We start from the raw sequence: 27,187 nt of genomic DNA, 5'->3' as shown, positions 1-27,187 counted from the left end.
TAAATACATTAATCGCATTGACCTGATAAAAGCTGAAGTTTGCAAATCTGAAGCATCTTGCTGTGTTAGATAGCAGTGAGACTGATGAGGAAGAAGCTTCACAGAGCCTGAAAATAAAAGTTACTATGGGATAAAGTAGAATGTCATCTGCATATAGCTTTATAGAGCTCTTCTTAATTCATTCAGGACAGATATAGTGTATTTTAATAATGATCCTATGAAGTTTGGTTTATTTTATGATCAGAATAAGTTGCATTTTTGTACTTTGATTGTTTGAACGTCTTGAGATATTTTTTTGTTGCTTTAACCAGTTACACAATCTAATGATGTTCATTTCCAAAGTCGAATGGATGATTAGGTGGTCAGTAAGCTGTCATTTAACCATCTTTTTACAGATTGTATCTGTTTCCATTCACCTAAAAAGCACTGAAAAATGTGTCCTTTATTGTGCTTATTTTATTGTTCATATATTTTTAGCTACATTTCCCACCTTTAGTGTCTGTCTCAGCGTTACAAGGTGGTTCAAAGAGGAAGAGTCTGTCCTAAACTTAAAGATTACCCAAAAAGAGACACAATCCACTCCATCACTGTTTTTACACTTTTAATAATGGCTTGACAAGAACAATAAATGTAAATCAGTGAGTGATAGAGGTGCTATGAAGCATATGAGCTCTTTCCTTTAACTTTTGTCCTTTTAGTCCTTTTGTACTGATACCCTTAATAGACCCTCCAGAAAAACGCGGGCTAAAATCCTTGATTATGTGAATAAATATGCGGGGTTTTTATGCCATTTTATGCGGGGAAATTCCGGAAAGTTGCAAAGTATGCGAATAGTTGTGAAATATGCAAAAAGATGCGAAATATGTAAGAACTGGGAAAAAAGGTGATTCTTCTCCTACATCCTGTTACTAGGCTACCACTAAGTTGTTGTTTGAGTCCTTTGTGTTCAGCAAACCTTTTGCTGTGCTTCGTCGTGGAGAAGTGCTGCAACACGGTTGATTTTCTTCGGTGCTCCAGAACAATGTTGTACGGGGTGCAAAAAAGTTTCCCCCCACTTTCATGCAGTAAATCTGGGTACTGTTTTGCCCGGTCTCTGGCTGAAATATTCGTAGGTAAATGTGATCTTTGAGCATTCGCCATTCTTGTTTTTCGTCTCTGAGCGCCGTGCTCCGCATCAGCTCGTGCTTCTAGTGTGTGTGTGAATGTGTGAACTGATGACGTCAGGCCGGGCGTCACATAAAAACTCACAACTCCATTTATATCGGTTATAGTTTTCTCATTTTATGTGGAAATTGTGAAATCAAGCGGGACCCACATATTTCTCTTTTTTTCATGGAAATGTGAGATTCTTGCAGGAATTATGCGCTGTTTTGCGGGGATTATGCGGCCTTTTGGGAAATAATTGACCCCTGCATAATCAGCGGCATTTTGTTGATTAATGCGGGAATTCATGCGATCGCATAATCGCGTCTTTCTGTAGGGTCTACCTTAAGGTGTTTTTGTAGAGTTTTGGTCGGAAAACGCTGCTGAGGCCTTACAAACTGGTGTTTTTTGTGCGTTACCTTTGCCGTCCAGTTGGTCTGGGTCATCTTTCCGGAGGTGGAGATGGTGTGGGTGAAGATTTTTCCGTCATCAGGAATCCAGGGACCACAGATACTTTCAGACGTCTGACAGTGAATGAAAACAGCAGAAAAATCAGATTTCACCTGATGGTCTGTCTTTATTTCTTCTGGTAATGATGTTCTAACATCAACTTTCAGAGGATGTTATCAGGAACACAGAAGATGTTCTGCGACAAAAAACAAGGAACGTTCTCAAACCAACAGTGTACAAAAGTTGTCCAGATGTTATTGAGACCTCGGATGACAGAGTGTTTTTATACGGAACTAAAAGAAAACCTGTAACAGAACAGACTTGTGGACCTTTGCAGAACTTTGATACGTAAAGTTGTAGCTGAGTTCGTACCATGTGTCCCAGAGGACAGGAGTGGATGTTGGCGTGATGGATGCAACAGTTTTCTCCGTTTGCATCCTTCCAGTTGGTCGGACAGTCATGATGTTCGCAGAACTTTTGAGCTTCTACAGCGTTTGTTAATGAGCTGAACACAACAGATATAGACCAGTTTAAACCAGTTTAGACAGACATAGACCAGTTCAGATGAGCACAAAAACCATTTTAGACCAGTTCGAACTAGCACAAGGACCAATAAGACCAGTTCAGACCAGTTCAGACAGATATTAACCAGTTCAAACCAGCTTAGAAAGTCGAGACCAGTTCAGACCAACGTAAGAACATTTTGGAGCCTCCCAGAATTTTTACTTCCATTCTAAAGCCAGCAAATAAAAATATTGATAGTAAATGTTATTTTCAAGAACCTTTTTAGAACATAAAAAATAAGACAATAAAACATTTTAAAAATGTTTAAAAAGACAATGAAACAATAAAACAAACATTAAAACAAACAACAGTTAGTGTGAACTTGTGGTTGGCTGGTCCCAGTTTAACCAGTATAAGCAGTATAAACCAGTTTACCTCTGGGTGAAGATGTGGTTCTGAATAGCCCAGCTGTAGAAAGAATCCTGAGCTGTGACTGAATATGTGACGTTAAAAACTTCTCCACTTTTCACCAGTTCAGGAGGACGAACCACCCAGGACATCTCCAGACCTGAGGAAGACAAAGATCAGAATATGTGGAGACACTAGAAGGACATCTCCAGACCTGAGGAAGACAAAGATCAGAATATGTGGAGACACTAGAAGGACATCTCCAGACCTGAGGAAGACAAAGATCAGAATATGTGGAGACACTAGAAGGACATCTCCAGACCTGAGGAAGACAAAGATCTAAATATGTGGAGACACTAGAAGGATGTCTCCAGACCTGAGACAGATTTAGATATTTAGAGAAACTAAACAACTTTTATTTCACTGATGGTCAAAAACCAGGTAGAAACTTGTTCAAAGTGACTCAAAACAGTGTCCAAAGTTAAAACTTTGAGTCACTGTGATTAATTTTATTCATTTTGATCATGTTTTGTCATTTTGGCCAAATTTTGAGTAATTTTGTCCATTTGAACTCGACTTCGTCACAATTTCAAGTCAGCCTGGAAGATTTCAGGGAATTTTATGTCATTTCTAACTCATTTTCATCATCACCATAATCTTCAACATGCTTACATGATTTTAGCCAATATTTGAAGTCATTTGGACCATTTTAATTCATCTTTAACATGTTTGAAGTCATTTTGGTCAAATATTATTGAATTTTGGATCATTTTATTGAACTTTTTTTCAAGCCAATATCGCTAAATTTTGAGTGATTTCTTACCATTTAAACTCAATTTTGTCACAATTTTAAATCTTCTGGAAATAGTTTGAGTCATTTTAGGGCATTTTTTAAACTCTCATAAGTTACATGCTTACATCATTTTGAACAATTCTCACTTAAGTTGGACAGATTTTCATTCGTTTTTAGACCATTTTAACTACTTTTCTTTTTCTTAAAAGCATTAAGCTTAGTTTTGATGAATGTTTAAAGTTGTTCGGATCATTTTAAATTCATTTTCAAGTTTTTCAAGCCCAATTTTTGCCCAATGTTAAGTGATTTTTATCATTTGAACTCTACTTTGTCACATTCCAAATTATGCTGGACCTCATTTGAGTCATTTTAGACCATTTAAAAAAAAACTCATTTTTATCATCAACCTTTTCTTCAACATGTTTAACATCATTTTGGACCTTTTATTTCACTTGGACAGGTTCTGACTTTATACCAACTCATTTTCATTATCTTCACTGTGTTAAACATAGTTTTAATTAATATTAAAAGTAGTTTGAGACCATTTTTAATTCAGTTTCAGAATTCTTCCAAATCATTTTGGTCAATTTTTAAGTGATTTTGAACTCGACTTTGTCACATTTTAAGTCTTGCTGGACATAGTTTGAGTCATTTTTAGGCCATTTTGGAACTCATTTGTGTTAAATGTAGTTTTAACTAATGTTTAAAGTCATTTTGGACCATATTTAGTCCAGTTTTGAAAAGATTTAAACCTATTTTTGAAGCCATTGTGGTCAAATTTGATCTAGTTTTGGACCATTTTCAATTAATTTTCAACTTCTGTCAAGTCAAAATTTGGCTAAAATTTGATTCGTTTTGGAAAGTTGAAATAATGTGGAGGTTCTGTGGAAACACTGCGGCAGGCACTTTATTTTAGGGCTGGACCCGAATATCCTGACTATCCGAATATTTGTTGAATTCTGGTATCCAAAACCATGTGATGCATTCAAGTACCTCCTGGAAACTGACCTGAAAATGAGTCAAATCTTTATGTTTCTACAGTTTCTGGCTGATGAAAGGTGACAGCAGTAATTTTTTATTAAAGCTAGCCTGCCTTCAGCGCTCTGTGAGGTCTCAGAGTTCACAGGATGAAACCCTTTATAATTAACTCAGATTTATCCTCACCTCCACAGTCGATCATGTTGTTCTCGTTGGGTCGGTCCAGAGGCCAGCAGTCGTACTCGCTGTTGTCCAAGTCATGCCAACAACAAGTCGGGCCGACAAAAACACAAACCTGGAAACAACACAACACACAAATCCAACAAACACTCACACGATGAGAGAAAACTTGACCTCATTAATAGAAACATGATACAAAACACACAATTAAAAATCCTATTTATTGGTTTTAGACTGAACACAAAGGAAAAAAAACATCTGGAGTCGTGCAATAATTCAAAGCAGTAAAACCAGAACAGTTTAGTGAAGTGAAGTGGACTTTGTTTTATAAATATGTGTCCTTTAATGCCAAAAATAGATTCCTCTATATTTAAATAACATGAATTTAACTGGATGAAAGTTTTTTCCCATACACAGAGCAGATGTTTGGTTTCTTACCCAGATCAGCAGCTGCAGTTCCTCCATGCTGACGGACTGATGGACGAATGAATGAATGAATGAATGAATAAAGTGATGACTGATGACAGAGAGAAGGTGGTGAACTCAGAGTGAACATCTACCGCCCCCTGCTGGTGGCTGCTGGGACTGAACTGCATCATTTCAAGTCATTTTGGTCCAACTTATATTTTCCTCCTCCTCAAGAAGTTTAAAGCGATTTTGGAAGATTTTCAGTCACTTTGGACAAGTCTTTTGGCTTCTTTAAACAAAATTTCCTTGAATATTAATTCATTTAGACTATTTTAGTTCAATTTTGGTACATTTTAAGTGATATTTTGTCAATTTTGTCAATTTGAAACTTTAAAAATTAATTTTCACCACGTTTCAAGTCATTCTACAACAATTTTCACATATTTTCGTCACAGTTAAAGTAATGCTGGACACAATTTCTGTCATTTTTTGACAAATTATGAACATTTTGGACCATTTTTAATTCAGTTTCAACATGTTTTAAGCCATTTGGTGCATTTTTGGCTCGTTGTTGAATCATTTAAAACAGATTTTCAACATGTTTATAGTGATATTGGTGAAATGTTCAGTAGTTTAGAGAATTGAGTCACTTTGAACCGTTTTTAATTAACTTTCAGTGTGTTTTTAGTAATTCTGGATCAATTTTTATCCAATTTTATCGCCATGTCCTGACGATATCATGTTGTATGGATGTCTGATTTCTTCTTTTTTTGTGTGTGTTTATTTGTCTTCTTTGTTTTTAATTCTTGTGAAGAACTTTGTGTTGTTCTGCATGAAAAGTGCTATACAAATAAATAAAGTTTGAAGTTTGAATTTAGAATTTTTTAAAACTCGTTTTCACCTCGTTTCAAGTCATTATAGACCGATTGTCACACGTTTTCACCGTGTTTAAAGTAGTTTGGACACACAGGCGTGCCTCTGTTTAAAGCCCATAGACTGTATATACGGTCTATGTTGAAGCCCCGCTGACGTCACCCCTCCTTCTGCACGCGACCGCCGGGGACGCGCTTCCACCGCCCGCGAGCGCGCGCAGATCAGAGTTCGGTCGCTGCTGCGGAGTTTTGCGGCTTTTTTCTTTTTTTGTTTGTTTTTTACCGGAAGCTGCGCGGTTTCAGCGTCAGAACCGGACTTCTACCGACGGCCTGGTTCCGTCTCCCCGGTTCTGTCACCGAGCGGCGGGATTTAACGGCTCTGGGCTCCGGTAAAGTCCGTTAATGAAGCCCCGGTTCTGCTGAAGGCGGATGTCTGCCGGTTGGAGGATGCGCACTGCGGTTCTGCGAACTGCGGTTCTGCTGTCCTGGTTCTGTTTGTGGACCCGGAGCCAAAGGTTGGACCCCGACAGGTCAGAACCTCAAACCTGCTGGAAAACTTTATTTAATCTGTTTTTAGAAACACTTTAATGATCCGGAAGAAAGTTGTTTTTAATCATTTTAAACAAGTTTTTCTTTATTATTTTGAGTTTTCTGGCGTCTGTTAGTGAAAATAAACTGAATCAAATAAAATAATGAGATTGTTTATCCTGAAATAATGAACTTCAGTGACTCTGGAGCTTTTAAGTCTTTTCACAGAAACTTCTTGTCTTCAGATTGAATTATTTTCTTGTTTTTAATTATTTTATCGTCTGGTTTCAGGTAATATTTCTGGTTACGACTGAAAAATGTTAAATTCTGAAGATTAGATGAAAGTTTTCAATCAGGAGATGCAGATAAATAACATTAGAGAGGATTTAAATCGGCAGAAATGTTCATTTTCTGAAAATACTCTTGAATCTGACTCTTTCCATAAAAACCAACATTGTTTGACAAAACGAGACGTTTGAAGGAACTCTGATCCACATTTTTCACCTTTTTCTGATATTTTATTGATCAAACATCTGATAATCCACAGTGAAGATTTTTATTAATTGCAGCCATAAATAATAAAAATATCAGTTTAAATGAATTAAATTCTGCTGTGAAGAGATTTTTTAACCACGTGTTTCTGATTTTTGAGCTACAAGAAAGCCGACAGAAAAGAACTCAAATTAAACTCTTCATCAGTCGTTTAATTTTATTTTAAAGCATTTTCTGAACTTTTAATCACTTTAGTTAAAATAAATTGCCTTATTTGAAGAATAAAATTGTAAAATCTTTTAATTTCAACTAAAGATCTAAACTCTTTAACTCCAAATCTGTGATTTATTTCTTTTTTAAACCCTTTATTATTCATAGAGAAACACTTTAAAACAGAATAAATGGACTTAATTGGAGTTTAAAAGTGAAGATTTTATTCCTATTTATGCAGAAAACTCGCATAAGCTTGAAGAAAATCATGTTAAAACAGAATTAATTGACTTATTTAGAGACTCAGAGTTTGATTCTGATGCTTTTCTAAACTCAGACATTAATGTTGGAGTTCAGGAAGATTTTCTGTGATTTTTTTATCAGAAAAGTTTCTGTTGAAAACATTTCAGACGCTTTAGAAAAACACCAGAAAGAAAAACGCTTTATAAGAGAATTATTTATTTGTTTGGAGTCAAAATTCTGTAGCTTCAAAGTGTTGGGATGTTTTTTAGTTTTTCATCTCTTAAATTTTGAAGTTCTTCGTCTGCAGTTTATTTCGTCTTCCAGAGAAGTTTTAATAGTCGACACCAATGAGACACAAAACAACAACAAAAACAAGATAAAATGACACAAACAAGACAGAAAATGACAGAAATGAGACACTAAATGATCAAAAAAACCCAAAAAACGATTTGAAATGACACAAACAGGACATGAAAAACAACAAAAACGACCAAACTGAGACACAAAACAACAAAATGACCAAACTGAGACACAAAACAACAAAATGACCAAACTGAGACACAAAACAACAAAAATTACCAAACTGAGACAAAAAACAACAAAAAAACAAGATAAAATGACACAAACAAGACAGAAAATGACAGAAATGGGACACTAAATGATCAAAAAACCCAAAAAAACGATTTGAAATGACACAAACAGGACATGAAAAACAACAAAAATGACCAAACTGAGACACAAAACAACAAAAAAACAGGATAAAATGACACAAACAAGACAGAAAATGACAGAAATGAGACACTAAATGACCAAAAAACACAACAAAAAGATTTGAAAAGACACAACTGAGACACAAAAAAACCAAGACAAAGTGACACAAAATAACGGACCAGGGTGAAAACGAGACACAAAATGACCCAAACAAGAGACAAAGCAACAAAATAAGACACAAAATGACCAAATATGACATAACTGAGACACAAAACAAGACAAAACGAGAAAACAACAAAAAAAGACACGAAATAAGAAAAATAGACAAAAGAAACGATACAGAATGGCGAAAAACAGACAAAATGGATGCAAAACGACCCAAATAAAACATAAAATGGCAAAAAATAGCTAACAATGAGACACAGTATGACAAAAAACAGCACAAAATGACCCAAATGAGACAGAAAACAGCAAAATATAAGACAAAGTGGCACAAACAAAACACAGTGACAAAAACAGCAAAAAATAAGCAAAACTGAAACCGAAAACAACAAAAGCGAGACACTAAATGACAACACAGACAGAAAATGAGACAAAAAACGACAAAAACTGGATACAAAACCAGACAAACAAGACAAAATGACAAAAACAAGACAAAATACCATTAAACAGTAAAAAAATTAGACAAAATAGACACAAAACAACAAAAATAGAGATTAAATGACCCAAAGAAGAGAAAAAATCAGCAAAACTGAGACCCAAAACAACAACAGCGAGACAATAAATGACAAAAATAACTAGAAAAAATGACAAAAGAGAAAAGAATGAGACAGAAAATGACAAAAATAGACACAAAACCAGACAAATGACACAAAATGACAAAAAGAAGACAAAAAAAACAACTAAACAGTAAAAAAATGACAAAATCAGACAGAAAATGACAGAAAACAACAAGAAGTAGACGCCTAATGACAGCATGTTGTTAAAGCTGACGGGTAAACGTGTGACCTTCAGGTTTAACTGCAGACTTTCTCTGTCTGCAGAGGAACAGACGTGTTCAGCTTCATACGTGTTCAGACGCTTCCAACACGTGACACAAAGTATGTGGAGAGAAACAGCTTCATGTTGAGACTCGTTTGAGGAAACAGAGAAACGATCAGAGAGCTCCTGATTCACACGGAGACTCAGCTGGCTGTTTGTCTGTTTGTTTGTTTGTTTGTTTGTTTATCTGTTTGTTTGTTTGTGTGTTTGTTCTCCAGCTGGTCCGACGGAGCCGTGATGACGTCAGACGGTCTCTGTCGCTACGGTAACAGTGTGGAGTGCTGCTGGGGATGGAAGCCGATGGACCGAGGACGATGTCAGCGTGAGTTCAGATCCGTTTGTCATCAATCAATCCACCAATTAATTGATCAGTTTTCATCTGATTTTATCCTCTGACCCCAAAACCTGCCAGTGGTTAAAATCACGTTTTATTAGTTTAAAAAAATCAATAAAATGAGAAAATTTATCAGCCAGAAAATATAAAAACAGGAAAAAAAACGTTAAATTTTCTACTTTCCAACCATCTTTGAATGCATCATGTGTGACTTTAGGTGCAGTCGGGAAAATTAACAATCTGAGCTTGAAAATCTCTTTATTTCATTTAAAAATTACCCAGAAATAAACCATTTGAACCAGATTAAATTCATAGTTTCACTTTTTTTTCTATCAGCCAGAAACTAAAAAGTACAAAACAGAAAAGTTTGAATTTCCTTCTTTCTGTCTGTCTTTGAATGCATCATAAGTGACTTTTTTTTAACATAAATAAAGTTGTTTAAATGACTGAGACCTCTAAATCTGTTGGAGGGTTTAAAAATCATTTTTTTTAATTATTTAATAAGAACTCAACAAAATGACAAAATTTATCATCCAGAAAATATAAAAACGGGAAAATATGTTTTACTTTCCGATTGTCTTTGAATGCATCATCCGTGACTTCAGGTTTATTCTAGAAAATTTACTGAACCTAAGCTTGAAATTGTAAAAAAAAAAATTCAAAATGACTTCATTCTACATAATTTCAAAAATATATCCAAAAATAAATCCTTTGAATAAAATTCTGTTCTGAGTTTGTTTCAGCTTAAAAGTAAATAAATAAATTTAATATCTCAAACCTCTAAATTTGCTGGAGAGTGTAAAAAGTGTGTTTTATTTTGTAAAAAATAAAAAATGTCAAAATTTAGCATCCAGAAAATATTAAAAACAAGAAAAAAAATTTTTTTTCTCCTTTCCGAACGTCTTTGAACACATCATGTGAGACTTTATGTTCAATCAGGAAAATTAACCGAATCTGCGCTTGAAAATCTCTTTATTCCATTTTTTGTTTGGCTGGTTTAGTGTTTTTTTTTCTTTTCTGTCGACATTTTATAACCAGAAAACTGCGTCTGAAAGTTTATATTTATTGTTTTAAACGTTCATAAATCTGCAGATGTTTGTTTTTATCGTCTGTCAGCAGAAAGATGAATTTATCTAGTAGTACATAAAATAAATACTGTGTTTGTGTGCAGCCGACTGTCAGCAGGGATGTAAACACGGTGACTGCGTCGGACCCGACAGATGCAAGTGTCACCCCGGATACACCGGCAAGGCCTGTAACCACGGTAACCAACGAGCTTTATTGTGAAAATCTCCACAAATACAGAGAAACAAGCAAATATTCATTCATAAATACACACATAAGACAGAAAACGACAACAAACGACACAAACACACCGTGTCCCTGAAGCTGGTTCTCTCCAGAAGAGCGAAGCTCAAAGACTGAATATGCAGCTCAATGAATTCATTCAGTAACCAGTCTATCAGCGGAACGCTGGAGTTCTAGAGTGGACGGTTCTACCTTCTGGAGTTGAGATCTGGTGAAGATGTTCAGGATTCCCAACAGTTCTCAGGTGGGTTGAGGTCAGCATAGTTTGGGTTCCATTCCTCCTTCAAACAGGTAGAAGCTCAGAACATTGTTGATGAGTCTGAGGGTTCCATCTTTTTTAGAAGTTGTAAAAATTGCGATCTGCATCCAGGAGAACGTCCCGTACCGATCCTAAAAAAGAACAACGCTGATGTCTGGAGAGATTCTCAGTCGTCCAAGTCGTGGTGATTGTAGGAGCTTCAGTAGAACCAACTGGACTTCTCTGGGAGATTCTTCCAGAACCTACCAGAGAAGTCCAGTCTGTTTGAGGAGAGGTGAAATATCTTCAAGAACCTACCAGAACTTCAGCAGAAACCAACAGGACTTCTCTGTTAGGTTATGGAAGATGTTCCACCGCTCATCTTGGAGAAGGAGAACCTACACTGTGTCGCAAAAGTTGGTTTTCCCCAGAAGAACGAAGCTCAAAGACTGAATATGCAACATAATCAGTTTATTCCAGAACCAGTCTGTCAGTGTTTCTTGGAATGCTGGAGGTTCTAGAGTGTGGACGGGTTCCATCTACATAAATACCAATTCAGAACGTCTGTTAAACATTTGTTGTTCAGTCACAGAACTGGCATAAACAGAAAGTAGAACCTTTTCTAGAGTGTTCTTGGCAGGGGCGTCACTAGGTTTTAAGGACGGGGGGTGCTTAGCCCCCAGGAGATGCACAGGAAGTGAGTGAATGTTTAATTTCACAAACAGCTAACAAAAACTGAGAAATTGCTTTTCCAGTTTTTGGCAGATTTAGATTTATTCAGAGAAACTTTACTGTGTGAATGTTTTAGGCCACAGTGGCCATGACTTTTGCTCACAATAATTCAGGGCGGCCATCTTGTGACCTTAGAGTGAGATTTAGTTTGTGTGTGATGCTGGTGGGGGTCTAATTTTTAAAATTATTGATCCTATTTCCTGCATTCTGGTAGCTTAACCGCGCTAGACCCATGTTTTGAAGATGCAAGGGTCTAGGCACGCTCGACAGGGAGGGAGGCGGGCTAAAAGGTTGTCTATCAAATCACTCTGCAGCAACTGGGTAGGAATACAACCAATCAGCGCAACGAATAGGCTCCGAGAGCGCCGGAAATCAGAGGATGCGGTAGTTCGGTGAAGCCTTATTTATACAGTCAATGGGTGAAGCTCAAGTATATTACAGACATGTTAACAGAAAGATTATTCAGAGTCGGTGCTAATGGAGCTCAATGACTTGTCGTTTTTGTTGTCGACCCTGGCAGAGAATTAAATTCGTTGCCGTGGGTTGTCTAGCGCGGCTAGGCTAGTTGTTTCCGGTTGTTTCTGTCAGAATCGTCGCGCCTCTGTCGTCATCTAGTTACGCCCGCCTTCTGACTCTACACTTCATGGTGATTGGTCCGGCCAGTTTTAGGAGAATCCAGCCTCGAGCCTTATGGAGGGTAACTAGACCCGCCCTGGCAGAGAATTAAATTCGTTGCCGTGGGTTGTCTAGGGCGGCTAGGCTAGCATTCTGGTGTATTCTCCACAAGGATCCAGCCGGTTGTAATGTTTTTTGACCAACACACCATACTGTGACGTCTTACAGTGAAGGTTCTAGAATGGAACCAGTTTGACATGTTCAGGCGTTCTTTGTGTGAAAACTCAGAGATTTCAGGGATCAGAAGGTGGTTTTCAACTTTCTCTGTTAACTTTCTGCTTCAACTTTAAACTAAATTTCCTTCACTAAGCCAACCCTCTGGACTTCCAGTAAACTGTGTTCCTATTGGCTGTCCAGGTGGCTGCTTGGTGTTATCAGGAACACCTGAGCAGCTCAGTGTCTTCCTGCTTTATGTCTGCAGTCAAAGGCTGAATCCCAAACCGCCCCCAACACACTCCCCCTCCACTACTGAGTGTCACTCCAAAAGAAGTCACACTCGCAGCTGTGGAGGGCACCTATTATTGAAGGACGAGGGTATGAATACGATCGTCAGGAATGGGATGCCCTGTCGCCTCACCGGAAAACAGAAGACATCATCGCCATGGTAACACAAAGACGCCTACTGTCATGGCTGTAGCGCTGTGGCACAGGTTGCAACTAACAAGGATCGCTGCTGCTTCCAGAAGACGAAAGCGTCCCACTTTTTTTTCACTCACATGTTTTCCAATCCTATTATCTGGCATTTCAAATCCAACAAATGAATGATTGAATGAATTAATTCTGTCAGTTGTGTTCAAATTTTAAGGTGTCAGGAGGTGCACAATTAAATCAAATGTCAGCAGAGAAGAAGATTTGTTTCTTTTGATTTATCTTTTTACACCACTCTTTTTGTGATGTTCTGTCAGTGTGATAAAGGCGTGGGAGAAATTAGAGATAATATGGAGGACCCTCCGCTGGAACGCGCAAACGGAGGGGTAGTGTGTAGGGATAGTGTGTAGGGGGCGGTTTGGGATTCAGCCACACATTTCCTCTGCTTCTCTTCACTGAACCTGGTTTTCCTCCGTTGCTTTAGTTTGTTCTTTAGGTGTTGGCTTGCAGCTTCCAGCAGAATCGTCTTTAATGTGTTTCTTGGTGTGTTTTAGGGCTTTGTACTGGATAGTTGTCTTGGTAAATGTGGTCCTTTAGCCACAGTTAGCACATGGTGCTAATGTGTGCAGTGATTAGTGGGTTTGGTGCAGCTGAGTTGTGTCTTTATCTTGGCTGTAGTGAGTCTTTAGAGGTTTTTGGTTGTTTGTGAACCAACGTTGGTTGTCCAGAAGGTAACAGTTCCTGTCCTGATTCTCTGTTTAAAGAGCTTCTCTGGTAGGCTGCAGGAGACTTTAGCGGTTGGGTTGTGCTAGTTTGGTTTTTGTACGGTTTCATTTGGACGACTATCTTGAGGCCCCTCCATGTGGTTTAGTGAGGTTTTCTGGAACAGTTCTACAAAGCAACCTGCAGCAGAAGAGACTTTGAGAGTTTTTAGGAAGTTCTGGAGACCAGACTTTAGAGCAGCACAAACAGCAGTTTGAGCAGGGGAAGGTGAGCTTCAGAGTAGAAATGAGAAGGAAACCTTCTTGACCGTGTGGTGAGGTCCTGTACCAAGAGTTTGAGCAGGTTGTGAAGAGTCTGTAGTTCTTTGGTCTGAAAGCACCAGAAAAGTCGACTCATTAAAGGAGAAAACAGGAGATATTGTTGGTTCTTCTGTCGCTCTGCAGTTTCCTTAGACTGAATATCAAGTTTCTATTTTAAATGATTTACCGTGTGAGTCCAAGAAGACTTCAATAAACTCCCTCCATCCCCTGAACAAAACACATTTTATTACCATGTTTAATCTTTTTTAAAATGTTTTTGAGTCTTAATCATAGTTTTTTTTCTCTTTGCTTGTTTAGTTTTGTCATCTGTGTGAAAGGTGCTAAACAAAATAAAGTTGAATTGATAAAATGAATAACTGACTAACTCATGATTGTGACAACAGAAGTATTTTTGTTGTGATTTAAGAGTTTGGTTCATTTTTAAGGTTGGGGTTAAAATCTGGACAGAAAAAGATTAAAGAAATAAACTACATTAAAAAAGCAATTAAATTAAAGGAAAAAACATTTAATACAATAAAACTTAAAAAAGAAAATTAAACATTAAATACAGTTAAATTATTTTAAACAGACAAAATAATTAGATAATTAAACTGTCAGGGACGAGCGGGTGGACCCAAGCAGAGAGCCACACTACAAAGGCTGGCTGGAATGAAAGTGTTTATTGTTGAGGGGTGAATAATGGAACGAAGGGGGGAAATCCAGGGTGCAGGAGTGGGGGGTTCCAGGCAGGAGTGGGGGTCCAGGCAGGGGAAACCGGTGAAGACTTGTCGGGGAGAGCCGGAGGGGAAGGAGGATGGCGGGGGACAGCTGACTGTGTGGAGGCAGGAGAAAACAACGTGAGAAAACAAGGCAGGAACTCAAAACAGATCTTGTAAGAGGCTAGAGAGCGACCTGAACTGCATGGTTCTTGTTCAATACTCTGGCAGGGAGTGGAAGGCTGAGCCGGTACTTATTGTAGAGGTGAGTCATTAGTGTGATGATCGTCAGCTGTCCGGGAGCCGTAGAGGAGGTTGATTGCCTGAGTGGAGTCAGCTGGGAAGCTGGACTCCACTCAGGCACCGAGCTGTAGGGGGAGAGACAGGGCAGAGGAGTGGATGGGAGACAGAGAGAGAGACAGGGCAGATGGGAGACAGAGAGAGAGACAGGGCAGAGGAGAAGGGAGCTGTGACATAAACAGAAGATACAAAACATGTAATTATGAAATTAAACATTAAAGATGAAATATTTTAGAGTATTAAACTTTAAAAAATACAATTAAACAAGAAGAATATTAAACATTTAAAAAAACTACAAAACATTTAATTAAAAAATTAAATATTTAATTAGAAAATTAAATCTTTAAAACAATAAAACTTCAAACAGGAATTAAACAGAAAATACAATGAAGCATTTAAAAAGAAAATTAAACATTAAAAGGTGGTAAAACATTTAAAAAGAAAAACCTTAAAGATTTAATCTAAAAATGAAACATTGAGAAAGAAAAGGAAATTTTTCAAACAAGCCGATAAAACATTCGAAAAAAACAATTAAACATTAAAAAGACAAAACATTTCGAAATCAGACATTAGGAAAGAATAAAAGGTGAAAAAAGAGCAAAAATAAAAATTTAAGAATAATCAAACTAAAGCCAAAACATTTGAAAAGACACCAGTTAGACTTTAGAAGATCAAATTAAACAGAAGAGACGATAAAAGCATTGAATGATTTTACATAGATATTAGACTTAAGAAATAAAACTTGATTTAATACCCTTCTTAAAAACCCAAATTATGTATAATATTGTCTTACTATAATACAGCCATGGCCATAAGTTTGGACACAGCATGACTTCCTATGTCTGTTTTGATGTCTATTACAGAACATAACTAATATTTTTTGACAGCACCAGTTTAATTAGTCAACAAATCAACAAGGGATATAATATTATCAATAAATTCCAACAATTGGAACAACTTTGTTCCCAAAACATAATATTAGAAGAAAATAACAAAAAAATGCAGTACTTTCACAACCGAATTTGGTAAGAATAACAAAATGACACCAAACTATTTTGATGTTTTTTTTAAATATGAAACTTAATATAGTTCTCAGGAGTTGTGTACTGTATTGTAAGTGACAATTTTGTGGTATTTTCTAAGATTCACAAGTGTCATGGTACTTGTGTCCAAACTTATGGCCATGGCTGTAGCTGAGCCAAAGAACATGTGGGACGCTAACCTAGCAAACATTTCAGACTTTTCTCTGTGAATTCTGAGAAATAATTTCCTATTTAATGACAGAGCTACACATCTGAACTCAGTCTCATTAAAACAGACTCTAATTCAGTGTCATCCATCCACATTAAAGTGCAGTTACCCAAAATGTTTGTTGATGAGCTCCAACAAAACCTGTCCAGGTAGAAGGCCACTTTGACAAACAGGAAGTGGAAGATTCCAAGCAGATTTATAGAAGGGGGAACCGGACTGTACTAGGTGTGGTCCAGTATAGAGGGGTGTTTTGTGGGTTTTTAAGGCTGATCATGATTATTAGTGAGACATTTGGAGGAGATATTCATTTGCAGTAAATGAAAGTATTTAAAATCTTGGAGTTGATGGTGTTTTTTCATCCCAAAGACTATACTATGATGTTTCCTCAGAGACATACCATGCTACTCTGTTTGTTCTGGCCCTGGGCCGCTGCTCTCCTCCTCTGGTGTTTTCTGGATTGTTCTCAGCTTCATGCCTTCGTCCACCCGGCCTCCGTTGACTCGTCCCGCCTGCCGTCTCTGGAGCAAAAGTTATTCCAAGTTTCCTTGTCTTAATCGTCCAACGTAGTTTGCAACTGTATGCAGCACAGTGAGCCGGCATTCTTCTTGTTTTAGTTTTCGTGCCATTGACATCATGGAAAACACTGAAACTTTGCCCCCACTAGCTTCGTGTCTCAGTATCACGCCGCTCAGAGGGGCGTGACCTATCTACTCTTCTATATGTAGCCGGTCTGGCCCGACTCTCTCTCTGGCCCTTTCTCTGTGTTGTGTGTGCAGGTGTGGGGAATGATGACAGCGAAGACCACGTCGATGCAGCCCACCAATTTATTCTAGTACAAATAAATGCGTGTTAGATACAGCAATGATGCGGTCTCTCACTCGCTGCCCTGAAAATGAGATAAAAAGATTCTCAGTACACCGTTGTACCCTGCCAAAAACAACCATATAAAACCCAAACAGTAGACAAAAATATGTAGGAGTGAGAAAGCAGGTTTTAAAGGGCAAGGAAAAATCTCAAAAATAAAAGCCACAATTTCAAAATAAAATAAAACTCCCCCAAAAAAGAATTGATACACAATAATAATGATAAAAATCACAAAGGGAATTAAATAACAGTGTAAACAAAAACAAGGGGGGATTTTGGAAGTAATTAATTTTTCTTCCACACCTGTTACATGTACACATCTATGAGGGCTACACACAGGCTTTGGTTGCTTGTCTCAAAGATTAAGCCATGCAAGTCTAAGTACACACGGCTGGTACAGTGAAACTGCGAATGGTTAGGGTTAGGAGTAGTCAGACGAATCTTGGTATCGGTCGTTGGAATAACAGCCCTGAACACACCTCACAGAGGTTTAAAAGCTGAGGCAACCCCAACCACCACCAGAACTGAAGAAGCTTCTTGGATGAGAGGTGAAACGTCTTCAAGGAACTTTCTTAAAGTCCAGTGGATTTATTTAAACTACTTTGGATAACCATGACCTGGATGAATGAGAACCTACACAGATATCTTTAAAAAAAACTCTTTTTTTCTTAAATAAATGAACATCAAACTATTTAGGGGGGCTAAAGAATATTAAATAGGTCTAATGATGCCTCTGGTTCTTGGTCTAATATTGAGCATCAACAGAGGAACCTTAAGGCTCCTGAAGCAGACGTAGAACCCAAACCATCAGAAGATGCTGCTTTTCCACCATCCTCTGCAGAGACACAGTGGTTTAGGCTGTTGGGTGTCAGAAATCAGCAGAGAGGACGTTCACCAGAGAAGATCCAGTTCTATGGTCTTTAGGAGTCAGAATTCTGGACTTCTTTGTTCTCCTGCAGCTTGGTGAGTCGTGGGGTTCGGTGCCTCTTAAAGCTTTCAGCTCCAATGTTTCTGTTAAATACGAACCTCAGATCCTAACGAGGATCTTCTCCAACCTTCCTCTGCTCCGTGGTAACGACACCTCCTAGTTTATCTCCTGGGACCAAACAGAACCTGAAAAACCAGCTGGAACCAACCAATCATGTGGTCCACAAGGGGGAACCAACTGTAGGGACAAGGAGAACAAAATATAAATAAGGTGCAATAAAAAATACTTTCAATAACAGACACAAAGACACACACTCAGACCCACACGGTGTTCATGTCCTGATTAGAGGCTTCATTATGACTCAGATCCTGTCAGGAAACAGCTTCTGGCTTCACACTCTGTACTATAACACACACACACACACACACACACACACACACACACACACACACACACACACACACACACACACACACACACACACACACACACAAACAGGCTGACAGTCGAAGGTTAATCCTGCAGGTTGAAGTAAAAACTGAAGTTTAATGTTTGATTCCTGAACTCTGATCTCTGTGTGTTACTGTTTGTTTGTGTCTGTGTGTTATTGTGTGTGTCTGTGTGTTACGTTGTGTTACTGTGTGCGTTTAGACCTGAATGAATGCGGTGTGAAGCCTCGGCCCTGCAAACATCGATGCATGAACACAGTGGGAAGCTACAAGTGTTACTGTCTGGATGGATTCACCCTGATGGAGGACGGCAGCTGCAGGAGTCAGAAAACACACAACTAATACACAACTAGTACACAACAGACACACAGGAGGACGGCAGCTGTAGGAGTACAACACAAATACACAACTAATACACAACAGACACAAAACACACACACACACACACAGACACAAACACAAATATACAACAAATATAAACGACAGAAATATACACACAACACAGACACACAAATTTACAACAAATACACACAAATGTACAAGAAATATACACACATACACACACAAATATACAGAACAGACACACTACAAGTACTAGACACACAACAAATATACACAAAAGACACAAATATGCACAGAAATATAAACAAATATACACAAATACACACAACAAATGCACAAATGCACACAGACACATGAACAAACAACATATATACACGCTGACACACAAATACACATACTAATGTACAAAACACAACAAGTGTATGCACAGACACACAACAGACAGACGAATATAAACACAGGCTAAAAAGATAGACACACAGACACATGCACACAACAAATATATATACACACAAATGCACAGCAACTATACAAACACACAATAAAACACACAACAAATGTACACACAGAGGTGTAAACATGAGCCACAAATTAGAAAAACTAGAGACAGATTCACAAGAATGAGTCAGAAAATAACAAAAAAAAGACACAAAATGAGACAAAAAGCAACAAAAGTAAAAGTGAAACCAGACGAATGAGACACAAAACTCGAATGACAAGAACCAAAAACACAGACTGGAGACAAACCTGGTTCTGTGGGTTTTTAACGGTTCTAAAAACCTAAATAGTGAAATATTAATTATTGTATCAGCATGTAGAGTCTAGATGTTTTAGAAAATGTTTTACATGTTGATTCCAAGTTGTTATTTTCTAAAAAAAATGTTAAAAAACCCATCTTTTTCTGATTTGTGTTATTATAAAAATGAAGAAAACCACAAGTTTGTTTTAACAGAGCAGCTAAAAGACATAAATCCAGAATCAGAGCATCCTGACGACACGTTTCACTTTTATCTAAGTTTAGTTTAGATTTCAAAACAGAAATAAAACTGAAAGTCTGAAAAGTGAAAAATAAAACAATGAAAATCAAACATTCATGTGAGAAAACGTCCAATAAAGTGATTTAAACTGGATTCTGTGACATTGATCTTATTTACTGTTAACCTGCAGATGCTCGGACCTGTTACCATGCCAACTGTCAGTACGGCTGTGAGGTCATCAAGGGGGCGGTCCGATGCACCTGTCCGTCGCCGGGGTTACGCCTGGGGCCGGACGGACGCACCTGCATCGGTCAGTGGTATCGACTCGTCGTTGAAACTTCCTGTTTGTCTTCTTTTATTTGTTTGTTTATTTGTTTGTTTTTTGTTTGTCAGACGTGGACGAATGCTCGTCGGGCCGCTTCGTTTGCGCTCGCCGCAGGAAATGCGTCAACACGTTCGGCAGCTACACCTGCAGATGTCACCTGGGGTTCAGACTGATGTTCATCGACGGACGCTACTCCTGTATCAGTGAGGCTCACATCATTTTTAAATTAAAACTTTTATTTTATTATCCTGATGTTTATTGTATTTCTACATTACACAATGTTGTAATTAAAATTTTATTAAAATTATTTGTTCAACAATATTTTATTAAATATTATTAAATAATATTATTAAATAATATAGATTTTTATTTTTTCTCTGAATTTGGACTTCTTTAAATTATGATGTTTAGTTCACAAGTTTTAATGATTTTATTTAATTTTATTTTTGAATGCTGTCATTTGTGTGAAATTCACCTAATTTATTTATTTTTATTGCTGAATTTATTTATCTTTTATGTCTCAACATTCACATCTTATCATAATTTTGACCTTTTATTTCATAATTCTTACGTTTTTTTCTCCTGAATTTGAACATTTTTGCTTCAGAATTCAGAATTTTTATTTAATTTTCTTAACAGTTTATATTTTTTGATAGTGGTATTTAATTTTATTTCCTAAAAAAATTGTTAAAAAACATTTGCAAGGTTTTTATGTTCAGTGTTTAACGCTCACAGTTTTTGAAATTTTGACCTTTTATTTAATTATTATTATGTTCTATTTGCAAGTTTTATCTTTTTATAGACAAATTTTGATTTACATCCTGAAAAAACTAACTTTTTCCACATTTAATTCACAAATTTTACAGTTTATGTTGCTGTTCTGAACTTTTAGTTGTTAATTTTTACTTTTTTCAAAACTGAGACTTTTATCACATGAATTTGACTTTTTTATTCCGTCATTTTTACTTTTTATAAAATCATTTTCTTCACTTTATCACATGAATTTGACTTCTCACTTCCTGGTTTCAGTCGTGAAACTGAACTTTCCATCACATCTGTCTTGAGTTTTCAATGACTCCTATAACTGTGGATTTAATTTTCTTTATTATATCAACAGCTGGAGCAGAAAAGAAGATTGGTTTATTAATTTATTGATCTTCTCTCTGTTTTTCACCAGATAAAGACAGTCGGACGTTCTGTTCTCTCAATCCGTCGTCTCCAAAGTGCAGATGTAAAGACGGCAGCTGCGGCGGTAACAAGAAAAACGCTTAGAACCAGATTGTAAAGATGTCTGAGGAGCAGTTTCACTCATTTTAAATGTTGAATTAAACTAAATCCAGGTTTTCAGTAGAAAAAGAAGCTTTGGGTTAATTTAGAGAACGTGTAATGACCGATTTGTCCATTAGAGGGGGCTCTGAGTCTCAGCAGCACATGTAGCAGAGCAGACGGTGGTGCGGAGTCATGATAACGGTGTCCTTTAGAATCTAAAAACGAGTTTTCATCACATTTTCATTTATGTTGTCAATTAATCAGCACATCAATCTTTTAAAGGACAAAAGCAGCCAAAGACGCCAACAAACATCTGATCAAACATCAAACCAGGCAGGACGACCTCACAGCGATTAAAGAAAGACTGTGATAAAACAAACAAACAACAACAAAAGCAAAAAGCCTGACATTAAACTAAATGTTGCTGCTTGTGCTTTTGGGTTTTTTTTCTTTCAGATATTCCCAAAGTGAGTCTGGAGCCACAGAAACCAAGAACTACAATTCCCACCACCACTACCACTACTACCAGTACTACTACTACTAGGACTAGTACTACTACTACTACTACTAGTACTAGTACTACTACTATGAAAGCTCGTCAAACTGCCACCACTACTGTCCCCACAACAACCACTGCCTTAGCAACAACCATCACGGCTACTACAGACGCTGCTACCACCGAAACAACCACTTCAATACCCACTACTACTACTACTAGTACTACTACAGCTACTTCTGTTACTACTGCTACTACTACTACAACTTCTCCTGTTACCACTACTACTACAGCTACTCCTGTTACTACTATAGCTATTACTACTACTCCTGTTACTACCACTACTACAACAACTACTCCTGTTACTACCACTACTACTACCCCAACTACACCACCTCCTGCCACCACTACAAGTCTGAGTATACCAACTACTCTGGTTACTACAACTGAACTGGATACTACAACTCCAACAATACCTCCTCCTCCTACTATTACTCCTGTTACTACCACTACTACTACTACTACTACTACTACTACTTCTACTACTACTCCAAGTACCACACCCCCTCCTACTACTACCATGGTTACCACGGTTGCCCCGGTGACGACCACCGTTAGCAACAAGATCAACAACGACGTGACGCACAAGCAGAGAGGCGACGTCCACAGTGAGTCCATCAGCTGGTTAGAAAATCATTAACGATAAACCGATCGATTTCTTTGATGAGAAAACTGTTTGGAAAATCAGATCTTTCCTGAATTTTCTCACATTTTATGTGTTAAATATGAGAATTCTCCCATTTTCACCTCCAGAACTTAAAAGATCAATAACAGATTGTTGCTGCAGCTTTGTTTGTGTTTGTTGGTTTATTTTTTGTATTTGTTGGTTTATGTTTATGTGTTTGTTGATTTATTTTTGTGTGTTTGTTGGTTTATGTTTTTGCTTGCTGGTTTATTTTTTGTGTTTGTTGGTTTATGTTTGTTGGTTTATTTTTGTGTTTGTTGGGTTTCTGTTTAAGTATTTCTTTGTTTATTTTTGTGTTTTTGTTTATTTTTTGCATTTGTTTGTTTTGCAGTTCCTCGACATCCGGGTCACAACCAGGTCTGGGAGTTTGACATCGAGCTGGGAAACACTGCCGACGACGCCCGAGACGACCCTGGTCAGCAGCTGATCAACGATCGATAATCAATAACTCTGATCAATTAGAACAGGGACCAGTCAGGATGTGCTTTCATTTGGAAAACACCTTTATTTTGAAAGAAGAATCAACTTTTTTTTTTTAAATATTTGGAGATGAAAACAGCCTGAATTCAACCCAAAGAGAAGAAAAGTCAACACTCTTCTTAAAACAGGAGAAAGTTTATACCGACTTTCAGGAATCGAACTAATCATCTGATCCGTCCTTTAGCTGGATTAAGGAGACGAATGCCATCAGTGGTGATAAAATCAGAACTTGAACAACAGTTTGTGCTTAATAAAAAAACATTTAAAACCCAAAACCCAGATTTGTGCCGTTTTCTTGCAGATGTCGGAGTTCTTCGCTGTTCCTTCGATGGCGGAGTTTGTGGCTGGATGTCGGACGGAGATGGAGATCTGGACTGGGAAACGGTTAACAACCCTGCAGGTACCAGAATATAAGATAATATAAGCTGTGGTGCCACATTATGTTATAAGAGAGTTAAAGCAGAATGTATCATATTTTTATAATGACACACAGAAACTGGTTCAAAATGTAGTGGCATTTTCATTTTGAGCTGCATTTATCCAGAGATTCAACTCCTATCATGACTTTGGCGGGGTTTTACCGTGTTGTTGTTGTTCTTAGAAGAATTTTAGGTTCTCAAAGTGATAGTTTGGTTCGATGCAGACATTTGTTTATTTGTTCAAACTTTAATCTTGGAGTTTTCTGAGGTATGAAGGCCTCATTTATGGTAAGAAAATAAAAGATGTTAGGAAGGTTAAGAATAACTAAAGCTGTAATGCCTTACTATAGCATGCCTTTTTTAACGATATACTATAGCATGGCATTTTTAACGACATACTAAACTATGACATTTTTGACAAAATTTTTGCCAACATGCTATACTATGGTGTATTTGACAAATTTTTTTTGACATTTTGAAATGTCATAGTTTAGTATGTTTTATGACGACATTTTTTATGACATACTAAACTATGATGTATTTGACAAAATTTTGGACTCCATCACACAGAGCAGTAATTTCACCTTTTGTTTCGCTGGAGTTGTCGTTCTATCACTGCTTATTGTTTGACTTCAGTATTTTAAGACGTCAGCTCAGATCTAAACTAATGTTCTAAAACATTAAATTCACACAAAACCAAACCGGAGGAAGCAGAAGTAGAACGACGACTCATTTCCCAAACAGTAAAATTACTGTTAATATACTGTTTCTAAACCTGTGCCCCCTCAGTGTTTTACCTCCAGTAGATGGTGGTTGGTAGACCGTTAGCATAAATTTATCTGTCAGGATTTAAGAATCACGGACCAACTGCTGCTTCGTTTGGTTGGTTTGTTTGTGTGAATTTGATCAATTAAGATGTTTATTTTGACACAAACTTCTGAAAACATCAAAACAACCAACAACTACTGTAATATGTGGTCCAAACTGACTGTTTTTTGTTAAAGGAGTCTGGTAAGAAACTGTACCAACCACCTCTAAATGATCTTAACTATCAAGATATCAGAGGAGCAGGAATCTGTGAAATTCTGCTTCAAAATGAGGCAATCTTATTGTTTGAAATGTGCAGACAAGATCATTTTGTGATTTTCAGATCTCCCGGGCATAACACCAACAGTATGTAAGGGTCAATCAATGCTGAAAAGTTCTCTTATTGTGAAAATTTTCAACTGCAGACATGTACCAGCCATTGGTCTCCTTGTTTACCAATCAGCTCAGAGAAACCACATCACTGGCCCCCAGTGGTGGCAGCTCCAAGTTACCAGAAACAATGAAAATATGGAACATTATCTGGTTCCAGTTTGGTTCTATTCTTTGTTTACATGGTTACAAAGTACAAAGTTGTGGTATATTTTCAGTTAATGGAGTTTTTTCGTTTCAGGTGAGAGATACCTGTCCGTTCCTGAACTCAAGGCGGGGCAAAGGAGCATCCGTGGTGCTCGATTGGCCGTCCAGATCACCCCTACCTGGCGCCATGGCGAGCTATGTTTCTCTTTCTCCCATTGGCTGACAGGGCATCATGTAGGTGTGTTGCAGCTGTTCATCAGGAAAACGGGACAAGACCGAAGGTATGGACAAACTTTTTAGATTCAGTTTTGTAACATTAAGAGACACCAAACGGTTGTAAATGAAAAATAAACTAATGCAGGAGTTACTTTTGGTGAAAGCTTTCTCCTGATTGGCTGTTGCAGGTATGGCTCCGCCCTCTGGAGCAGGACAGGTGGACACGGTTGGAGACACACGCAGGTTACCTTGACGACGCCCTCTGTGGACAAGGTGAGACATGCACACACCTGAGCAGGTTCTCTGAGTGTTTGTGATGTCACTGGTGACACGTGTTTGTGTGCAGGTGTTGCTGAAGGCCGAGCGCCGGATTGGACGAAGAGGTCAGATCGCCATTGATGACGTCACACTGAGACGGGGGGCGTGTCGATGAAATCACTGCGGAATGAGGACGTTTTTCTCTCAGATTGAATTCAAAGACTGGGATTGCATTTAAAGGACGGACTCGATGATTTATCTATCGGACAGTCTCACACCCAGAGACGGGAGAAGATTATTTTTGGTTTCGATGTCGTTGATTTCATCCTGACTACATCTTTAAACAAATATCTCTCTGAAATCTCTAATTAGTCAATGTTGTCTGGTCTGTAAAAATCAATCAGTGTCCAAGACGATGTCCAGATTTCATGAAAATTTTTCTCATTTAAGAAGCTTTTTCTTCTTTAAAAATACTCAGATTGATTTTCAAAGTAGTTGGAGATAGATAATAATAAAATATTTAATATTAATTCTTTCACTTTTTTAAAAAGCTTGAAAAAGTCTTAAATTTAATTTGACGAAAGTCTGAAATAAATGTAAGATTTATTGAGATTTTGGAGCTAAAACCGACAAATTACCTAAAACTGACCGACTGTTACAACTTTAAAAAGAATAATTTGATTTAATTTAATTATACAGACAGACATTGTTCCACATCATTTCTGCAGTTAAAACTAGTTCATACTTCAGTATTACAGTTGAATTCAAAGGTCTAAAAACTTGAACAAACCCTATCAAAGTGAAGCAGCAGTTAAAAGTCAACTAACTGGACTTTGCTTTGTTTCAGTGTAAAATATTATCGAGTTTAACTGAAACAGCGACGTCACGTTAAGCTGATCTACGTCTAGTCAGTGTTCTTCGTCTCGTACATAAATTAAGTCTCCACAGTGTTGGTTTATATTTCTACAGTGTTTTAGATTAAATTTATACAGAAAGTTGTTTTATGTCACAAATTTGAAATAATGATTTCTAATTTACTTTTATAAAAAAGTTTCTCATGTGAAAATCAAAACATTTTTTGTAAATATGATACAGATTTATACTGAAATGATGTTTAGGTGAATTTGTCTTTTTAACTCATTTTTGATGTCTATAACCATTGAGTGCCATTTTGTGATGATTTTAATGAACTTTTTTACGACTGAAATTTTATATAATCTGTTTTCTGACAAAATATTTCACTAAGATGTTTTTTATGACATTCTGTCAATGCACATAATTTATCATTTTTGATTACTTTTTCATGGCGTACTGAATTCTGACTTTTTGATGAAATGTTTCATGACGTACTCTGACTATTATGATGAGGTTATGGATGATGTTCTACATTCTATATTATGATGGTATGGATGACATTTTTGACAATATGGTGTTTTTCACAAGAAATTTTATGATGTACGTAAAATGGCGTTTTTGACGACATACTATACTATGACATTCTTGACAACGTTTTTGATGACATATGCTATGATGTTTTTGACATTAACTATGATGTATCAACATCAGTTTTCTTCTCAGCCTTTTTGTTTTTGTTCTTGATGTCAGTGTTGTGTATTTTTCTATTGGCTCAGCATGTTTCAATGTGTCACCTCAGGATCCAATGAGAAGGTCAAAAAGATCATCAGGACCTTGTAGGGAGGTCTTTCTCTCATTTCTCATGAGGTGTTGTCTCTTTTTAAAAAAAAAACAAACAACAAAGACTGGGATTCTAGGAATAGATGGAAAACTAAGATGGGTCACACTTTCAGAACAGTGTCTGACCAGAAAACGGACACGCATTCCTGATTTACTGTTTTGGAAATTCCCAAACACACGAGTCTCTCTGTTGAGAACAGAATGAACTGTGTAATTTCAAAAATGATACAGAACAATAAACTTGCTGAAAAAGGA

At 37.3% G+C, this 27,187-nt stretch overlaps 2 protein-coding genes across 2 annotated transcripts in view; one reads left to right on the top strand and one right to left on the bottom strand.

Moving 5' to 3' along the window:
- Nucleotides 1–4,934, bottom strand: part of LOC127532545 (atrial natriuretic peptide receptor 1-like) — a 22,955-nt gene extending 18,021 nt beyond the window's left edge. The window contains exons 1-5 of the mRNA XM_051944361.1: nt 4,895–4,934; nt 4,463–4,571; nt 2,533–2,665; nt 1,966–2,098; nt 1,563–1,667 (exon numbers count right to left, since the gene is read on the bottom strand). Coding sequence (XP_051800321.1) covers nt 1,563–1,667; nt 1,966–2,098; nt 2,533–2,665; nt 4,463–4,571; nt 4,895–4,921 — 507 coding nt within the window. The 5' untranslated portion in view covers nt 4,922–4,934. The remainder of the gene's footprint in view (nt 1–1,562; nt 1,668–1,965; nt 2,099–2,532; nt 2,666–4,462; nt 4,572–4,894) is intronic.
- Nucleotides 2,659–27,187, top strand: LOC110947975 (nephronectin-like). The gene is made up of 13 exons (XM_051944360.1): nt 2,659–6,266; nt 9,180–9,283; nt 10,467–10,559; nt 18,569–18,688; nt 19,876–19,995; nt 20,079–20,213; nt 21,188–21,262; nt 21,736–22,443; nt 22,852–22,935; nt 23,302–23,400; nt 24,858–25,044; nt 25,168–25,252; nt 25,326–27,187. Exons 1-13 carry the CDS (start codon nt 6,166–6,168, stop codon nt 25,410–25,412), a joined length of 1,998 nt encoding a protein of 665 aa, XP_051800320.1. The 5' UTR covers nt 2,659–6,165; the 3' UTR covers nt 25,413–27,187.

The sequence above is a fragment of the Acanthochromis polyacanthus genome, chromosome 24, assembly GCF_021347895.1.
Source record: "Acanthochromis polyacanthus isolate Apoly-LR-REF ecotype Palm Island chromosome 24, KAUST_Apoly_ChrSc, whole genome shotgun sequence".
Classification (NCBI taxonomy): domain Eukaryota; kingdom Metazoa; phylum Chordata; class Actinopteri; family Pomacentridae; genus Acanthochromis; species Acanthochromis polyacanthus.
Note: the sequence above shows the minus strand (reverse complement) of the source record. Positions and strands in the feature narration are given on the sequence as shown.

Coding starts and splice junctions, on each gene's coding strand:
- LOC110947975 (XM_051944360.1), top strand. CDS start 6,166: ATGTCTGCCGGTTGGAGGATGCGCACTGCGGTTCTGCGAACTGCGGTT. Junction 21,263..21,735: donor TAAAGACGGCAGCTGCGGCG/GTAACAAGAAAA, acceptor TTTTTCTTTCAG/ATATTCCCAAAGTGAGTCTG. Junction 22,444..22,851: donor GCAGAGAGGCGACGTCCACA/GTGAGTCCATCA, acceptor TTTGTTTTGCAG/TTCCTCGACATCCGGGTCAC.